Source organism: Lepidochelys olivacea, assembly GCF_965140295.1.
Source record: "Lepidochelys olivacea isolate rLepOli2 genome assembly, chromosome: 14".
Taxonomy (NCBI): Eukaryota; Metazoa; Chordata; order Testudines; family Cheloniidae; genus Lepidochelys; species Lepidochelys olivacea.
Window position 1 is genome coordinate 18,450,494 of NC_140424.1, and position 16,367 is coordinate 18,466,860.

At 49.1% G+C, this 16,367-nt stretch overlaps 1 protein-coding gene across 5 annotated transcripts in view; it reads right to left on the reverse strand.

Moving 5' to 3' along the window:
- SEPTIN9 (septin 9) overlaps nucleotides 1–16,367 on the reverse strand; it is a 259,220-nt gene that overhangs the window by 23,757 nt on the left and 219,096 nt on the right. For all 5 annotated transcript variants that reach the window (XM_084647129.1, XM_084647130.1, XM_084647131.1 and 2 more), the window contains 4 exons: nucleotides 11,174–11,365; nucleotides 4,559–4,687; nucleotides 4,094–4,175; nucleotides 2,176–2,313 (listed from right to left, as the gene is read on the reverse strand). In XM_084647129.1, the coding sequence (XP_084503255.1) occupies nucleotides 2,176–2,313; nucleotides 4,094–4,175; nucleotides 4,559–4,687; nucleotides 11,174–11,365 (541 nt within the window). The remainder of the gene's footprint in view (nucleotides 1–2,175; nucleotides 2,314–4,093; nucleotides 4,176–4,558; nucleotides 4,688–11,173; nucleotides 11,366–16,367) is intronic.

The following is a 16,367-nucleotide window of genomic DNA, read 5'->3' on the forward strand; positions in this document are numbered from 1 at the left end:
TGCATCCTCTGTCGGGAGGCGAAAGTCAGGAGCCAGATGTCCTCTTTGACACCTGGGCAGGAAACCGTGGCCCTAGGAGAAGCAACCTGAGACGGCAGCCAAGCGAGCAGGTTCTAACCCCCAGCTGGGGTATCAGGCTACATGCAGCCAAAGGCTATTGCAGGGGAAGGAGCCTGTTGCGTGCAGCGTGGTAATGAAGCCTCTCGAACTGCAGGGCCATTTTCTTATATTGGAAACACATGTTCTTTGGAGAGAGAGGGGAGAGGGAGGGAGGAAGAGGTGGGGGGGGTGGGAGGAAGCAGAGAATCAGACTTCCATGCAAACACTGCTACCCTGGGAGCAACCGGGTGAGAGAAACCAGAACATGCCATTAGAGAGGCACAGGCAGAGGGATGAACGCCTAACATGTCAGTGCCCTCCCCCACACACACGACGGCCACACACAGAATGACGGCGCTTTCCCAGGGATGGGGGAGCGGGCTGTGGAATGGGTCATTTGCTCCACCTCAAGAGTTGCATTAGCAAACTCCTGCTGCTGGATGCACGGCCAGGTCAGTGGCACAGCCACAGTGCTAAGGGTTCAAGGGATGCACGTGGTCACCCCTTCTAAAGCTCCAATGCTCCTTGCACACAAGCAGAGGGCTCAGAGCCTCCTTTTCTTCCTCTGCTGAAGAGTGGGATTTGCAAGGTCACCAGACCTAGAGTCTTCTCTAGAAAAGGTCTGATCATCCCGAGGCAGACAACTCCATTGGCTCCCTCTGCCCCTAACAGAAAGCTACAACAGACAAAGACTCCAGGCTCACGGCCCAATCAGACAATCCAAGGACCCCAGGGTCTTTGCAAACTGCATGTATGCAACCACCTCTGCTCTATGCTAAGGTATGTGCAGGGCCGTTTACATTGACAAGGAATTTGCTCTCTAAAGCCAATGGAGAAGGGCATTCTAAGGTCTTGTCTACATGGGAAAGTTTCGTCAGTTACACAAGTATAGTTATACCTGTCTAACTTTCCACGCCGGGACAATTATTCTAGTCGAAGAGTGCCTTTTTTTTTTTTGGTTGAGTTGAAGCCCCTTCCCAAGTGACATATGTGAAACCAAAACAAGTCACTCATATCCAAACAAGAGTGTCCACACAGGGGGTTAGACTAGTATAACTATATAGGTTTAACTTCATACCTTGTTTATACAGAAGACAAGGCCAGATCTCGAGTGAAGAAAATGCCACAAACCAAATGAAAATTCTAGGTCCCGACACTTGGACACTTGCTTTTTAAAGGTGCCAAGGACAGAAATGAGGCTACATATGAAATAGGCCATGATCACTTCCAGGCTAAAAGCTCTATTTCTAAATACCCCCTTCAGGCTCAGCACCAACTTGATCCATCTGCTCTATACTGCTCGGACAACCGGATCCTTGCTTAACAAAAACGGATAGCATGGTAGGGAGGCATTTTAAACGTTGGCAAGCACATTACTATCAGATTCTAGCCACTACTCACAAGGACTCTTGGGATGCTACAGACTCCCTGGATTTTGGCTAACTGTTTGATTGGTCCTTGGGGGGGGGAATGAAGGGATACCTGCATATTTGTTCTACCTATGCCTGGCTAGGACTGCTTTGTGTTAATACTAACAGCTATAGATGGGGAAGGAGCTAGCTATAAGCATTAGGAATTATGGCATTGATATGACAGGTTTCAGAGTAACAGCCGTGTTAGTCTGTATTCGCAAAAAGAAAAGGAGGACTTGTGGCACCTTAGAGACTAACCAATTTATTTGAGCATGAGCTTTCGTGAGTTACAGCTTTGAGCTGTAACTCACGAAAGCTCATGCTCAAATAAATTGGCATTGATATGTTACTTGTGTGGGATTGTATATAGAGCACCTAGCAGTCAATGTGTGCATGCTTCAACGTACAGGAAGTGACCAGAACCTGGCTAAACAGGATGTAGTATCTGCACTAAAGATGATTGATTGGAAAAAGTTATTGTAAGGTCACACAAACCAGAGTGATTTTGAATTTCTTAGCAACTTCTGGGGAAGACTAAAGACAGAGACAGCTTGCACCAGAGAGACAAGTAGGTTCAATCTTGATCATAACCCCACCCCCATAAACACATATACACGCCATCCTCAGTAGGAAAGATCATTCTCCCAAGGAGGCGGGTACATACGCATGGCCGGTGGCTGGGATGAAGTATATACAGCAGTGCACCCTGGTGTCTGGGATCCGCCTCTTCCGGTTAACATTGAGCTCCTCCTGCAAGTACTTCTCGTACTGGTCATTGATGAACTTCATGATGGGCTGCCAGCTATGCAGAAAGACACACACACAGGTGAGACAGGACTCATGCAGGGACTCTAAAACCACCCACAGGCTACCCTCTGGACTGGATTCTAAAAGGGGGAGTCATTGGGAGTGGATGGTGCTTAGCATCTTGCAGAATTGGGCCCCCAAGTAAAAACACGGGAACGTTTCATACCACAGCTGCAGGCAGCTAAGTAAAGAATCCCCCAAGTCCTGTGTGAATGGCAAATCTTGTTTTATCACCTTTCTAAAGCCAAGTTTTCTGGGAACCCTCCCAGTCCTGGCACTCAACAAGGGAAACAACTAGGATGTATGGCCGCAGGAGAGCTCAGCTTCTTGGCTGTGAGCTCTGCCTCTAGCACTAGGAGGCAGTGCAGAGCCTGCAACCACTTCACGTGGATAACTGGGCTCCACCATCCAAATACGAGACTCTCACAATGGTAAGCAGGCTTTGTAAGTGTTAGCACCCACAGTAGCCCCTTTACTGCCGCAGTAATGGGCATCCTGTGACCAACTAGGCTCTGACCCATTTCAGAACAGAAATATTAGTGAACAGCACCAGGAGTGTCAAATAAGCCCTGGAAAGCCTGGCCGCTTAGCCCTGCCATCTTCTTGCTCTTCCCCATCCACCCCAGGATCCCAGCCATAACCCTTCACCAGGAGTCACTTCTGAGAAAGGCAGCAGAGCAGTTAGCCATTGACTGCCCGGACTGTGGGAGACCTGCAGTGCCCCAGAAAGCTTAACAGACCTTGTAGTGCTTTCCTAGACATTGTATTTAGAGAGAGGTTGGGGGGCAGGGGAGTGGGCTTTAAAAAAAAAAAAAAAGAAACGTGCTTGTGTGCCCTTCCCCACAGACACTGGTCACTCAAATTTGCCTGTATGCTTCCAGTGTTATCCTCATCCCCACATAACCACATAGCGTGTGGGTGCATGGGTGTGTGTGTGTGGGGGGGAAATGTACAGATATTTTAGCACTCACACATCCCCACAAGTGGGACACATGGATGTTCAGAGGCGGTGGCTGCCCCAAGGACTTTCCCCACAGCTGCTAACTCTCCAGCAGACGCAGAAAGGGCTAGGTGATCAGTTGTGTTAGCATGATGGGGATGCTGGGGCTGAGGAGACGGGTGGCCTCCTTAGCAGTGGCAGTAAGGTGCTCTTTAACAGCTGCTGATGGAACTGCCTGGCCATTTCCCGGGAAATCTAGGGCAGAGTCTGGCCTTTGGCCTGCTGAGAGCAGTGCAACATAGCGCTGTGCCCCAGGGCCCTGAGACATCTGGGGGTGCAGAAGGATTGTAACTAACCACCAGTGGGTCATAGCTGTCCCCATGCCATCTCCACACCATTTGTCCAGGTTCTTTGCCCAAAGAGCAGGATTCCTCGGCCTTTTTTGGCACCTGCCCTGTCCATGAAGCGACACTCTGGGGGGGTTGGGCTCCACCCCCTGGCAGAGAGAATGCTGACTAACCCCAGCCCTTTGCACTGGAGCCTGCTGGGGAAGGAAGCTGGCAGGATTATCTGGTTTCCCTTTGCAGCTCACCAGCCCAGCTGTTCAGCATCTCCAGCCTCCCTCCCCGCCCCTCAACAACCAAGCTGGGCAGAATGAGAGCCACAAGGGATCCGCATCTTTGCAATGCGCCCCGGCCCATTCCATGCCCCAGGCCAAAGGAAGGGTGGTGTAAAGTGAGCCCCCACCCTCATAGGTGGTCTGCATGACAGAAGGCCTATGCCAGCACAGCCCGGGGCCATTTGGCTGCAGTGTTCCCCTCTCCCGGCTCCTCACCAGTTCTCATTGTTGATGTGGTCTCCAAACCCTGGGGTGTCGATGACAGTCAGCTTCATACGGACACCTTTCTCCTCAATATCTGAAACAGAAATGTGCAAGGGATGGTATAGGCAGCAAGCAGAGACAGGCCCAGCGTGCAGCCTTGCCCTACTACCAGAGATCTCTCCAAGCGGCTGCTCTCTTGGTACCTGCAGCCCTCCAAAGATACAGCATCCTATTACATCACTAGCATTTCAACTGCATTATAAAGAAGACACTATGCAGCTCGGCTCTCTCAATAGACCATATAACTCCTCCCCCTGCGAAGCATGATACACAACCAGCACTTTCAACTTATTGCGTTCTGGCATAAAGGGGTCTAGGCTGGTGGATACAGAGAAGATGCTCTGGCTTCTCTTGGCCTAGGAGGCACCCCCAGAGCTCTGTCACCCCGCAAGGTGCATGTATGCCCAAGAGACTCACCATGAGTGATCGACTTTATTTCAATGGTTTTGGGAATGCGCTCTTCAGAAGCTGGCTGAACGGATTTCCGGCTGACTTTGGATTTGAAGAGGGTGTTGATTAACGTGGACTTCCCCAAGCCACTCTGACCTGGAGGACAGGGAGAGTCAGAATCAGAGTTAGAATTGTCTCCATTTCACCTTTATGGGAATTCCCCGTCCCCACCATGCATCAAGAACACATTCTGCTAACTAGGGTGGGGCCAACTCCGCAGGCAGCGGCTTTGCACATACCTACAGTTTCTTTGCAGAATTTAACAGTATTTCCCAGACCCTCTGGGATATTTCTTCACACAAGCAGGATGGCTACATATTGGCTTGGGTACACATGTGTTGGAGCAAACGTTTCAGACCGGCTCATGCTTTGTGCCCCCTGCTGGCTGACATAGCAAAGTGGGTCCTATAGCTTATTCAACCCAGGTCTGTTCTCCTGCTCATGCCGCACGTTAGTCAAGTGACCTCAGCACGTGGGTGTGGATCACTGGAACTGCAGCTCCGTCTTTGAAAGTGAAAGCATCCTTGGTAATGCGGCAACACACTCAGTGGAAACAGCTTCCTCCTGCAATCAATACGGTTCTCTGCCCCCTGTCCCTGTTCAGGGTGGAACACAAAACCCGTGTGTTTGAAGACATTGCCCGGAGATGTGGGATGGAAAGAGCAGGAATCTGGCACCCCGTAGAGTGAAGTCAGACAAGAGACTCCAGTATGGAACAAGATCTCACTTGGTTGAAGACGTGCTAGACAGAAAACACAGCCCATTTGGGCACAACTAGACAAATTCATTGGGGAGCATGTGAATAGCTAGTTTGTCAGTTCGCTGAACAGCAGCAGCTCACACGACCAGTAAGGGCAGAGATACACACAGCACAGAAGGGCTAATGTTTACAGAACCCCTTTATTAACCTTAACTGAGCCAACACAGAGGCCACACAGTCATCTTGAATTATTTATCTGCCCCCTGTAAGGCTGCAATAACCATTTCCCTCCTTAACAAGAGGATGGGAAGCAGACAAGCTCTCCCTCCGCCATGACCCCTTCAATAAAGATTTTCTTAAAGGGACTTACAGATTGAAATGGCCCACAGGAGGGCTCACTTACAGGCTTCCTTCACTGTCTGTCCCACATGAATCCCATTCCTTGCAAGGCTCCTTCTACCTTTATCTCAGCCGATATTAAAGAGGACACTCTAAACTGTATCTTATGTTTTTGATCATCCACCATGACAGACAGCTTCCCCCAAGCTCTTCAATATATCCTGCACGGGATAGATACGAATGATCCAGGACTAGGCTAAAAACAAAACTCGATGGTTTATGGCTGAGATCACAAAGGGGAATAAATTAGGTCTGGGGATAGATTGGTTCTTTCAGCTAAACTAACGAAGCATCGGCTCTGGCCCCAGAAATGAGTCACGTTTAACAGGACCAGAGGTTCTCTTAAGGGTCAGATTTGGGCAGCGCATGGCAGCTTGGGCTAAATCCATCTCTGTTGGTTAGATCAATGTTCCAGGAAAAATAGCACAATGATAGTGCTAGAAAATTCCTACGAAAAATACTGTCAGACAGGCTTCAGCTACCGAGCAGAGCCACTCGCTTGCTAACTAAATTTGCAAAAGCACTTCAGAGTAAGCTTAGTCCCAGCCCCTGCCCCACACCCAACCTCCACCTCCATGCCCACCCTTCTAGGACCGAGAAGATCAAAATACCCCCTTCCCCATCTCCCCAAGCATCCAGAAAACTCATAGGTCCCAAAAGCTTCTGCACTGGTTTGCTCTCCCATAGTCTCTCCCCACCTGCTTTTAGCAGTGCCAACAGGAGGAAGTCTTGTTTTTGTCAGTAGGCAGAGAAGCTATGGGTGCAAAAGAAACACAGGGCAAATTCAGTTCAAGTGTTTTGCCCTTTGCAGAGAGTTTCATCAAGCAACAGAAGTGTAAACGCCTGAAGTGTAAACAAAATAGGCTAATCTAGGTATTCTATTTGTGATCTTGTTAGTTTTTCCCATATAATTCTAATTAAGATGTGATACATTGTTGCAACCTGTGCTAGTCTGTTCCTGCATCTAACGCTGTTTAATTAGCTGGAGTGAAAAACACTAGAGAAGAGCAGCTCCTGGGAGCGGGTAGCAGAGACGGAGGTTGGAATGCGAAGCTTTTTGGCCATCTCTGGTCAGTACATACTATGCGGATTTTGTTCAGGAAAGTAGTTACTTTGCAACTTCTCAATATCTCAGAATAAGGAGCCATTTTTTACATAGTCCTTTTCCTGGCTGTAACCACATCTTAGCGGCAGGGATTAGGGGACTAAAGTAGTTCTGGGAAATCCAGACTGACCCACAAGTTAAACACTTCCAGGAATCTGATTGAAGCTCTCAACAATATTGTTGAGGACATTAGTAGTGCTCATGGTGGCAAAGGTCTCCAGAGAGATTTGCTCTACAGAAAGGATGGTCCTGTGTTGAGTGCACTAGACTGGGTCACAGAACACCTGGGTTCAACTGCCAGCACCACCACAGGCTTCCTGTGTAATTCTGGGCAAGTCACTTAACTTCACTGCCCCTTGCTTCCCCAACTGTAAAACGAGGATAATAGTACCTGTCTTTGCAAGTGCTCAAATGCCAGAGTGGGGGGCCATATTATACCTAGATAAATGTCTGGGCAATACAGTGGGGTGTTGTCTGGCTCTTTGTGGGGCTGCCCAGCTGACCACTAATGAAGAAAGGCAGAGGACGGGACCAAGAAAGAGCTGACTGGAAAGAACGTGTCCAGGGAAGGCGTGCTTCTCTACAGCTCCTGTAAGCAAGTTGCCTGGGAAGTTGCTTTCCAATACAGGTTCATTGGGTGCTCTGCACTGCCACATGACTAGGCTAACCCTGAGGATCCCACTCAGCTGCATTCAAATGGACTCCACAGAGCGCATGCTTTAGACTAAGCCCATCAGGAAGAAGGACTGAAACTGCTTGGCTACTCCTCATTTCTCCCTTCTGTCTGCCTGAACCAGAGACCTGTGGATGACTTCCAGACAGTTTTAGGAACATGGCAAGACTCCCAGATTCAGCAAGAGCGAGCGAGAGAGAGAGAGAGACAGACAGACAGACACACACACAACCCCCAAGTAATACTGCAGTTCTGTGGGAGCCCTGAAATAAGCAGCTGCCCCATCCCCTTGCCCTTATCTGTACAGATTCAGGAAGCCTGTTGTCTCCCAACTTGGCATGGTATTTAGTCAGGCAGGAGAGAGTGAGGGGATAATGGGAGATCCCATCCTGGGGCCTCAGACTTAGACCTGTAGGGCTAGAAGGGACTTTGAGAAGCCATCTAGTCCAGCCCCCTGTCCTAAGGCAGGACCAGGTAATCCTATCCCATCTCCGACAGGTGGTTGTCCAACCTGTCCTTATAAAGCTCGGTGATCCATCGCAAGGGTCACCCTCCCATTCACATGCACTGAGCACCCCTCGCCCGCTCTGTTGCATACCCTGTGTTTTCCTGTGATAGGCAGAGAGTTTCAGCACTTGTTTAGGCTGCCACGAATTCCCTGGCCTGTGAACACTCAGCCAGGAGCTTGCCAAGGAAAGAACAGAGTTTTCCAGCCACTGTGAGGTATGGGCTTCCACACCATACACAGCATTCTGCAAAGGCAAGTCCAGGCCCCTCTTAAAAGTCTCCCATCACCACCAGAACTGCAGAAGGAAGAGGTGCCTTCCCACTGCAGCCTGCCCTTGGATGGCAAGAGGAGAGTTGTGGCTCCTGGGCATCACAAAGCAACACCCCTAAGCTGTGAACTCAGGGTATCCCAGGACAGGGCAGAAGCAAGTCCAGCCCTGCCAGGGGCCTAGGGTCTCAGTTCATGCAACTTTGGATCTCATGAAGAATCTTGATCTTTGGGGGACAGAAAGTCAGCTGAAATTGCAGCTGATTTGGGGAGAAGCTATTGTAACCCGCAAAGCTGGCCCAGGCTCACCAGTCTCAGTGACTCTGACCCAAGTTCCGGGTTTGTTGTGAGCCAGGCCTGGTTTTGGGCTCGCTGCACAGCTCCAGGGTAACCAGCAAGGAGGCGCCGGCTGTCCAGGTACAGGAAAGGGATGAGGGCAGAGAGAGCAAGAGAGCTACATGCCAGGGGGCTGGAAAGCCAGGTGCAGAATCAGGCTCCCAGGGGAGCGGATGTCAGAGGAAATGGACAGTGCCAGCACACATGGCAGGTTAGGCCAAAACTACTCCAGTCGTCTTTGACCCCCCAGACTTTCTTTCTGTACTTTGCCAGCCCAGGATAAACAGTGCTTGGCACCCTCCACCATCGGGGAGAGCAAACATTGTTCCACTCCATACCCAGCAGCAGGAGGCACTGAGGGAGAGAGGAAAAAAAAAACAAAACACATGTCAGAGGCCTTGTGCTCCAAGCAGACTCGGTGTTGTGTTCTCTTCCCCTTGCACCCTGCCACGGGTCGGTCACCTGAGAAACTGCTTACCTACAGCTGACTGGCCAAGTCCTGCTTACAGTTGCTCAAGAGGAACTGAGGACAAGCTGCTTTGAAAGCCCTTATTCCTGGGGATTATGCAGGAGTCAAGTGTAGGGTGATCATATTTCCTAACTGAAAACATTGGGTGTAGCTGTGGGGGGCTGGCCCGAGCCCTGCCCGGCATTGCCCCCCACCCGAGCTGCCATCAGGGGCATCATGACTTTTTTGGCAAAACTGGGCATTTCTCCCGTTTGCTCTTACCTGAACATTCCTCTGCACTTCCCCTAGGGCAAAAGCAAATGGGAGAAATGCCCAGTTTTGCCAGGACAGAGTTTCAAAAGGGGGTCTGTCCTGGCCAAAACGGGACATATGCTCGCCCCAGTCAAATGGGTTCCGACTTCCAGATCCCAGGTGGAGTTTCACAGGTCCAGGCAAACCACCTTGAACTTTGCAAGCTGAGCAGCTTAGATCTGGGTACCACTGCAAAGCACGGAGCATCGATGACAGTTTTACAGGCAGTGCAGGGAGCACAGATAGCACTAGCTCTGCTCATTTCTTTTATAGACAGATGCTTCTTCAAAGGTTGCTCTTCTGTAAAGCCTCCCCCTTAATAACCAAACCTATAGATCCACGTGCTCAGATTTCAATTGCTATCTGCTGAGGCAGACAGTTTTAACCTGAGGCAAGTTTCGTAAACCTCTTAAATTAGAGGCTTATAAAAGGGAAACTTAGATAGCCACAGCAGTAAAACTTCAGCTAGAGCAGCAGTAAGGAAACCTGTGGCCTCCAAGTGAGGGCAGGTGGGTTGTGGTGGTGGGGATTGCCGGAGACCGAAGGAAGACTCTAGGTTCCTTGTCCTTTATCCACTGCAGCCTCAAAGGGATAACAAGAGCTCAAGAACGTCTATCGGTGTATCGGGTTTTGGCACCAAGCTCACCATTCACAAGGGAAGAGGGAAAAGCAAAGCTCCTCCCCATTCCCACATACCACAAGCACCAGGGATGCTATAATCCCAGTGTACATTGCACCAGGGTAAGCTTTTATATGCTGCAGGCCACTCAGACTGGCAAATGGTCCAGCCAGAGGAGCCTCAAAATGAGGCCAGCCCCATTGGGGTCCTTTAATTACATCAGCAAATCTTCGGTGTTATTTCCTCCCCTGCTTATAAAGCTGCTGCACCCCCAGTCCAGCTCTGAGGGCCAAGCGGTTTGTGCCTCACCCAAGCAGCAATGGAAAGGCAACCAGGACGCAAAGCGACAGCCCCTCCTCTTCATCATAACACATCGAGAATTCAGCTGCAGAGGAGTAGACACCTGGGGCCACGCTGTGCCATGCTGCACAGGCCCTGCTTACACCACAGCAACTACCCTGATAATGGTGTGCGTTTCCAACCCACCTGCTGCACACCCCTCTTCATCTCCAGCCTCGTACACCCCACCTGTAAACTGCACTCCTCCCCGTCCCCAGGCCTTTCAGGAAAAGAGCCCTGCTCTGAGGCCTTGTTTCACAAGAGCACCATCTCACACAGCGCCTGGTATCCCCAGGTAAATGCAGCAGATCTGGGGAAACTGTCCGTACAGCTTGGGCAGAATCATTGCTTACTTCTTGTTTATCTGTAGTACAGTAAAACCTAGAGGCCCCAATCGAAAACCACGCCCCATTATGCTAGGAGCTGTACATACTCACAGGAAGAGGTTGAAATAATGCACTTACTACCGGCCTCCCACTTATACCATCAAACCACTGCACTGGGGACAAAACAGGAAGAGAGAGGAGAAAGACTCCTTGGTCCATGGCCCAAGCGGGGGCACTGAGGTCTGGCTGTGGGGAGCCCCCACTAGATTTAAGGGCGCACAAACTCTTAAATGCTAAACGATGTGCCTGGCAACACTGATCCCAACCAACTCTCTGCTTTAACAACCGATAGCAAGCCAGGCCCCTTAAAGTAGAAGGGAGTTTGCTGACTCCGAATGCAAGAATCCCAGCATTAAATCTTGGAAGCTGCTCCTATAGAAGCTACAGGGAGAATAATCTTGTCAAGGAGCTATAAAATAAACAGCTTGTCCTCCACCAAGCACAGCACAGCCGGCGTCTCCTGGGAGAGCAGCGTCTGACGGGAACTCACCGACTACCATGATATTGAACTCAAATCCCTGCTTCATGGCTTTCCTTCTCATCTGCTCGAGGATGGCGTCGATCCCGACGTAGCTGAAGTCGGGAGCTGGCTTTTCGGGCCGTGGCGGTGCTGCCTGCTTGAGGCCAGCATCTCTGGGGGCGTCCGTCATGCTTGGCGTGTAACTGGGAACTGCCTCTGGACCTGTGGAAGTGAAGGAAGAGCAATGAGGAACTCTGGGAAGTAAATGCTGAGTGCAGAGCAACGGGAGAGGATGGCAACAAACACCTTCTTGCCCTTTAGCTTGGAAGCTGAGAGACACCCTGAGCATGAGTGCCAATGACTAACCTAGCCAAGCAAGTGAAGGGGACAGATGGGTTAAAAATGGATAATGCATCACAGACGGTGCTTCCTTGGAGTGCAGTTAGCTTGGTTTACCATTCACTGCACCCAACTATGGGTCTAAGAACATTACAAAGCTTATTTAAAGCAATTTAAAATGGAATATTAGGTTGTCCAACAAGGCCCATACCAGAGACCCCTCCTGCAATATCTTCCCAACCCCCATCCATCCCCCTCTGATACCCATTCACAAGAGCTGCCTGGTAGAACAGGCTGCCCTTGCGTCATATCCCAAAGATCATCAGAAATCTGATGATGCAAATCAATCACAGCAAGGAGGGAGACGAATTCCAGAGCCAAGGAACCTTCCTGTAAGTGTCGTAGTCAGAATATTTAATCAGACTGATGAAGTCTTAGTGAGATGAGATCTCAGCACAGACCCTGCTACTAAGGGCCTGTCTACATGGGGAAATTTACCGACTCAGCCTAGTGGTAGTATTATACCGCACTTACAGTTTTGCTTCAGCTGCTTCCAAAGGACAAAAGCTAGGCTGAAAAGAGGCCACTCTAAATCCTGAAAGAGTGTTCACACAAAGTGGGGTGGGGGTGTTGGTTTATACTGCATAGTTGCAGAGATAATTATACTGGTGTAGTTCTGCTGGTAAATTTCCCTGTGTAGACAACCCCCTACTTGATGTTCATAAATGGGACAGTATTGCCTGGTTTGAGAGACCGTTGTTGGGTTTGTGGATTAGCAGAGGGAGAATTAGTAAAGTTCCATTGTATTGTCACTATTACGAGTCTGTGGAGGCGGGGGGAGGAAGTGGCGTGTGGGTATCAAAAGATTCAATTACTTGGTTTAGAAAGAAAAAAAAGTGCCTTGTAACCAGCCACTCCCACACCCACATGTTAACAGAGCTGCAGGTTCATGCTACCTGTAAGGAAACACTGCAACTGTAAGCTGCTAAAGGGCAATTACAAAATGCACAAGTGTAAACCTTGATTGTGCCCCACTTTGTTTGGAAGTGGCTTGATCAGGGAAACCCTGTAAATTAAAAGGGGGGAATATCTAAACTGCATCTCCAACCCACACGTGACAACTCTGCTCTGTGGGTCAGTGTGTTATTTCTGGGGCTCCCGAACTAAAGTAGCTCATGAATTCATCCTTTCCAGAAGGAACCAGGGCCTGCAATGACAGCCAAAGTTGTTCAGTTTTTAGAGAAAAACTCCAGTAGAAGCCAAAAAGCTGCCACCTTATAGGATGTTCAACCCCCTCTCCACCAGCCTGGGTCTTGGGAGCTGCAGCCTAGTTCAGCGTTTCTCAAACGCAGCCACCAGGGATTTTTCTTGTGGCCACAGCCTCCTGGGCAGTGATTGGGGGGAGCGGGGGGTGGGGGGTGGGTGGGCAGAGCAGCAGTGAGCGGACCCTGCCCTCCTCTGGAGACACACAAGCTGGAGGAGCAGGCAGCCAGTGAGTTCCCCACCTTCCTGGAGTAGTGGGGGTTGGGCTTCAGCTCTGGGGTGGCAGGCTCCACCCCCAGGCTCTGGCCCCGAGCTCACCCCCCTTATCCCCTGGCCCCGCTGCCTCCCCCAGTGCCCCATCGCCTCTGGCCCCCATTGCCTCTGTACCCAGGGCTTAATTTGTCCCCGGGGTTGCTGGGGATGAGTAAGTCTGCTGTGAAAATGATATTTGTATGTTTGTTAATATCACTTTTCACAGTACACTTAGTAGCTAGCAAGTCTTTTAAAAAAAACAACAACAACAACAAAAAAAGCAAAGGAAACAAGCAAAAAAGACAAGAATGCTCAAAGCACATTATGTGTGTTTCTGTTCTGTTTAGGTCCAGTAAAGAATAGAGACAACTGTACATTAATTTTTATTATTGAGTCTTCAAAAAAAAAAACAACCAACCCCTATGTAGATAAATTGCAATGATTTGGACATATGTATGTGCATATTTATTCCTAAAGTATTTTAGGGAAAATGGTCAGAGCGGCCACCAGCAAGATTTGGTGGCCACACTCTGAGGCCACCAAAAAATTTGTTGTGAGAACCCCTGGCCTATGTCCAGAGCTTGGTTCTCTATTCTGGAGTAATCAATGTCTTCTGGGAAGTCTCCTAGGCTCTGGACACATTCCCCCCTCACTGCTACTAGGCCTAGCGAGGATGAAATCAGACCCTCTCCTGGCTTGTTTGCCTCACTCCGCTGTTATTTTTGGCCTTTTATGATGTGCTAGGTGCTTCCCCCCCCCTTAAGTCCAAAAACATGTGTGTGTGACTGAGTGAGTGAGTGTGGGTGTGTAAGTTTAGCTGAATTAAAGAAGCCTACATCCAAACAAAGCCACTTTCACATTCACCATCCTCTCTCTGCCAGTGACCTGCAAGAGCTTGTAACCTCTTGTAAGCCAGACAGTCAGTCAGGACTCACATGAATCTGGCACTAGGAAGCATTCACTTCGCCCAAGTAGCACACATTCTATTGCACATACTCAATCCTACATTGCAGAATACAAATTGACAGCACAAATGCATTTAGACCACTTCGAACTTTAAAAACAAAAACAACCACACACACAATCCCGGGCTCTCCAGAACAGAGTTACACACAGATCCAGTAGGGAACACGCCAATTTTTATATGCACAGTAGCGGCATGTTCCTTCAAAGCATAGCTTTGTACCAAAGCCACAAAAAGTCATGCTGATAATGGGCTGCTGGCCCCAACACTGCTCCTTGCAAAATTATAGACCCAGCAAGCCAGAGGTCTTTCCATGGATCCTGAATTAGTGCCATTTTCAAAATGGCAAGGCCAAGAGTGGAAAAAAATCCTACATACCACTTGAAAAAACAAATCCACTTGGAAAGAATGTAACCGCTAGGAGAAATACTGGGTTATGTAAGGGTTTAACTGTTGCAGTTACAGAAACAGTAACACAAAGCACCCTTCTAGGCATAGCTTAGGTAAGAGAGATCAGTAGGACTGAACCCTAAACCTGTACGATTCTGGGGTGGTTTGTGGGGATTGCTCATGTACGTGCGGGAGGATTCAGGTGCAACAAGGCAGCACTGGAGCGGAAAGCTGGCAGCAAAGAAATTGGAGCGTACTTTCTGTGCTCAGCTAAAGAAGCCGCATTGTTTGTACTCTAAGAAGCCGCATTGTTTGTACTCAGAACCGGGAAACAAAATATCTGGAGAAGAGAGTTATTCTCCATTTGCAGCAAAGGAAATGCACCTACAGCATCTGCTCCATGTTCTCCAACCCACACAACTTCTAACAATGCTTGCAGTCCTATGAGAGGATGCAACATGCATTGCTACATAGGTCTGTGCTTGGCAAACAGAAAGGCAAACCCCCATATGGTGCAAGGGAATGGATTAGAGACGCCGAGCTGGGATGTTCCAACCCAACTCACACAAGTCCACACTTGACTCCGCCAAGGTTCTCATGTTTCAGCAGCCCCAGTAGACCAGATAAAAGCCCTACGACATCAGAGGAAATGCAGACAACATCCTGTTGGTGCAAATCGAAATGACTTGCTGCCAGCTAGTGTATGGCAATGCAGTTAGGTAGCAGCTAGTTCCACAACTGCTTGGTCCAGGCTAAAAGAAAATGTAATCAGAAAGAATTTATTTTAAATGTTTCTCTCTCCTCCAGCTGTGGTCTGAAAGCTCAACCTGACTAGGGGAAGGTTACTGACCCTACAGGGCAAAGCCGCGACGCCAACTCTGCATGCAGTGCTCTCAAATGCACAGGAGAGATTTTGTGACAAAGGAATTGAGAATATTTTTTTCATTTGACCTCTCAGTGTTGCAAGTAGCCATAAATGTTACTTGTAGCAAACATAGGTGAACAATTTTTAAGATGTGTGACTCTAAATTGACAGGGTTCCTTTAATAATCAGCAATTAACAAACAAAAAGTCAGTGTCAATAGGTGCACTCGAGCATCCCACTTTGGCATGGTTGGTTGTGTCCTGGCCTTATTCTCACCAGCCAATTTGTATCCAGGATTCCTCTGACATCCCAAAGCATGAGTAATTTGGCTGCAGCAGCTCTTGGAACAATAGGCTCTCCTGCTTTTCTCCAGGCAGACTTTTCCATTATGGCTGGGGGAGTGTTCTCGCCAAACATGTATAAAACAGTCTCAGAACTAAATCTGAACAGATGCAGTGGTTGGCTGTACATACATGCTGCCAGGATTTCCTGTTAGTATTTAAAACGTATCTTCTTGATCATGGTAATAGTGCCAGAGCTGCAGAACTTTCCATAATACTCATATCAACACCACTAACCAGAAGCTCTGAGTGCTAGAAGCGGGCATGTACTAAGCTACATAATACTGATACAGATCTGTGGTTGCTTAAGAAATTCATGGTTGTCACTATGCTGCCCACCTAGAGAACTCGTAGCAACAGCTAAGACAGATCTCAGATGCCTCTGTGCCCCAAAAGCCCCTACCCCTTTGCGCTATAGGAAAATCTCAGTCTAGGGCCTTTGACACACAGCCAAGCAGTTCCAACAGCATACTGGAAAGGCTAGTGACACATAGTATCCACCTCATTACAGATGCCTTGTTTCCTCTAGTTGAGGATAACCAGGTGCAACCCTCCCATGTGTTTTGTGGTGACACCTATCTGACGAAATAGCATGTTACTTTGCTTGCCGTTTGCACTCTCCAGAGATACATGGATAGGGGACCATCAGAATGTCACTGCACTAGCAAGAACAAAATAAACCGAGTGCTATGCTACACGCAGCAACAAGCTGTGCGGGAGTTCAGTTTGTCAGAGACCCTGGGATGGCTGATAGCAGTTCACACACACACACACTTCGGACTCAAGCCAAACTCAGCATCTGTGTATCAA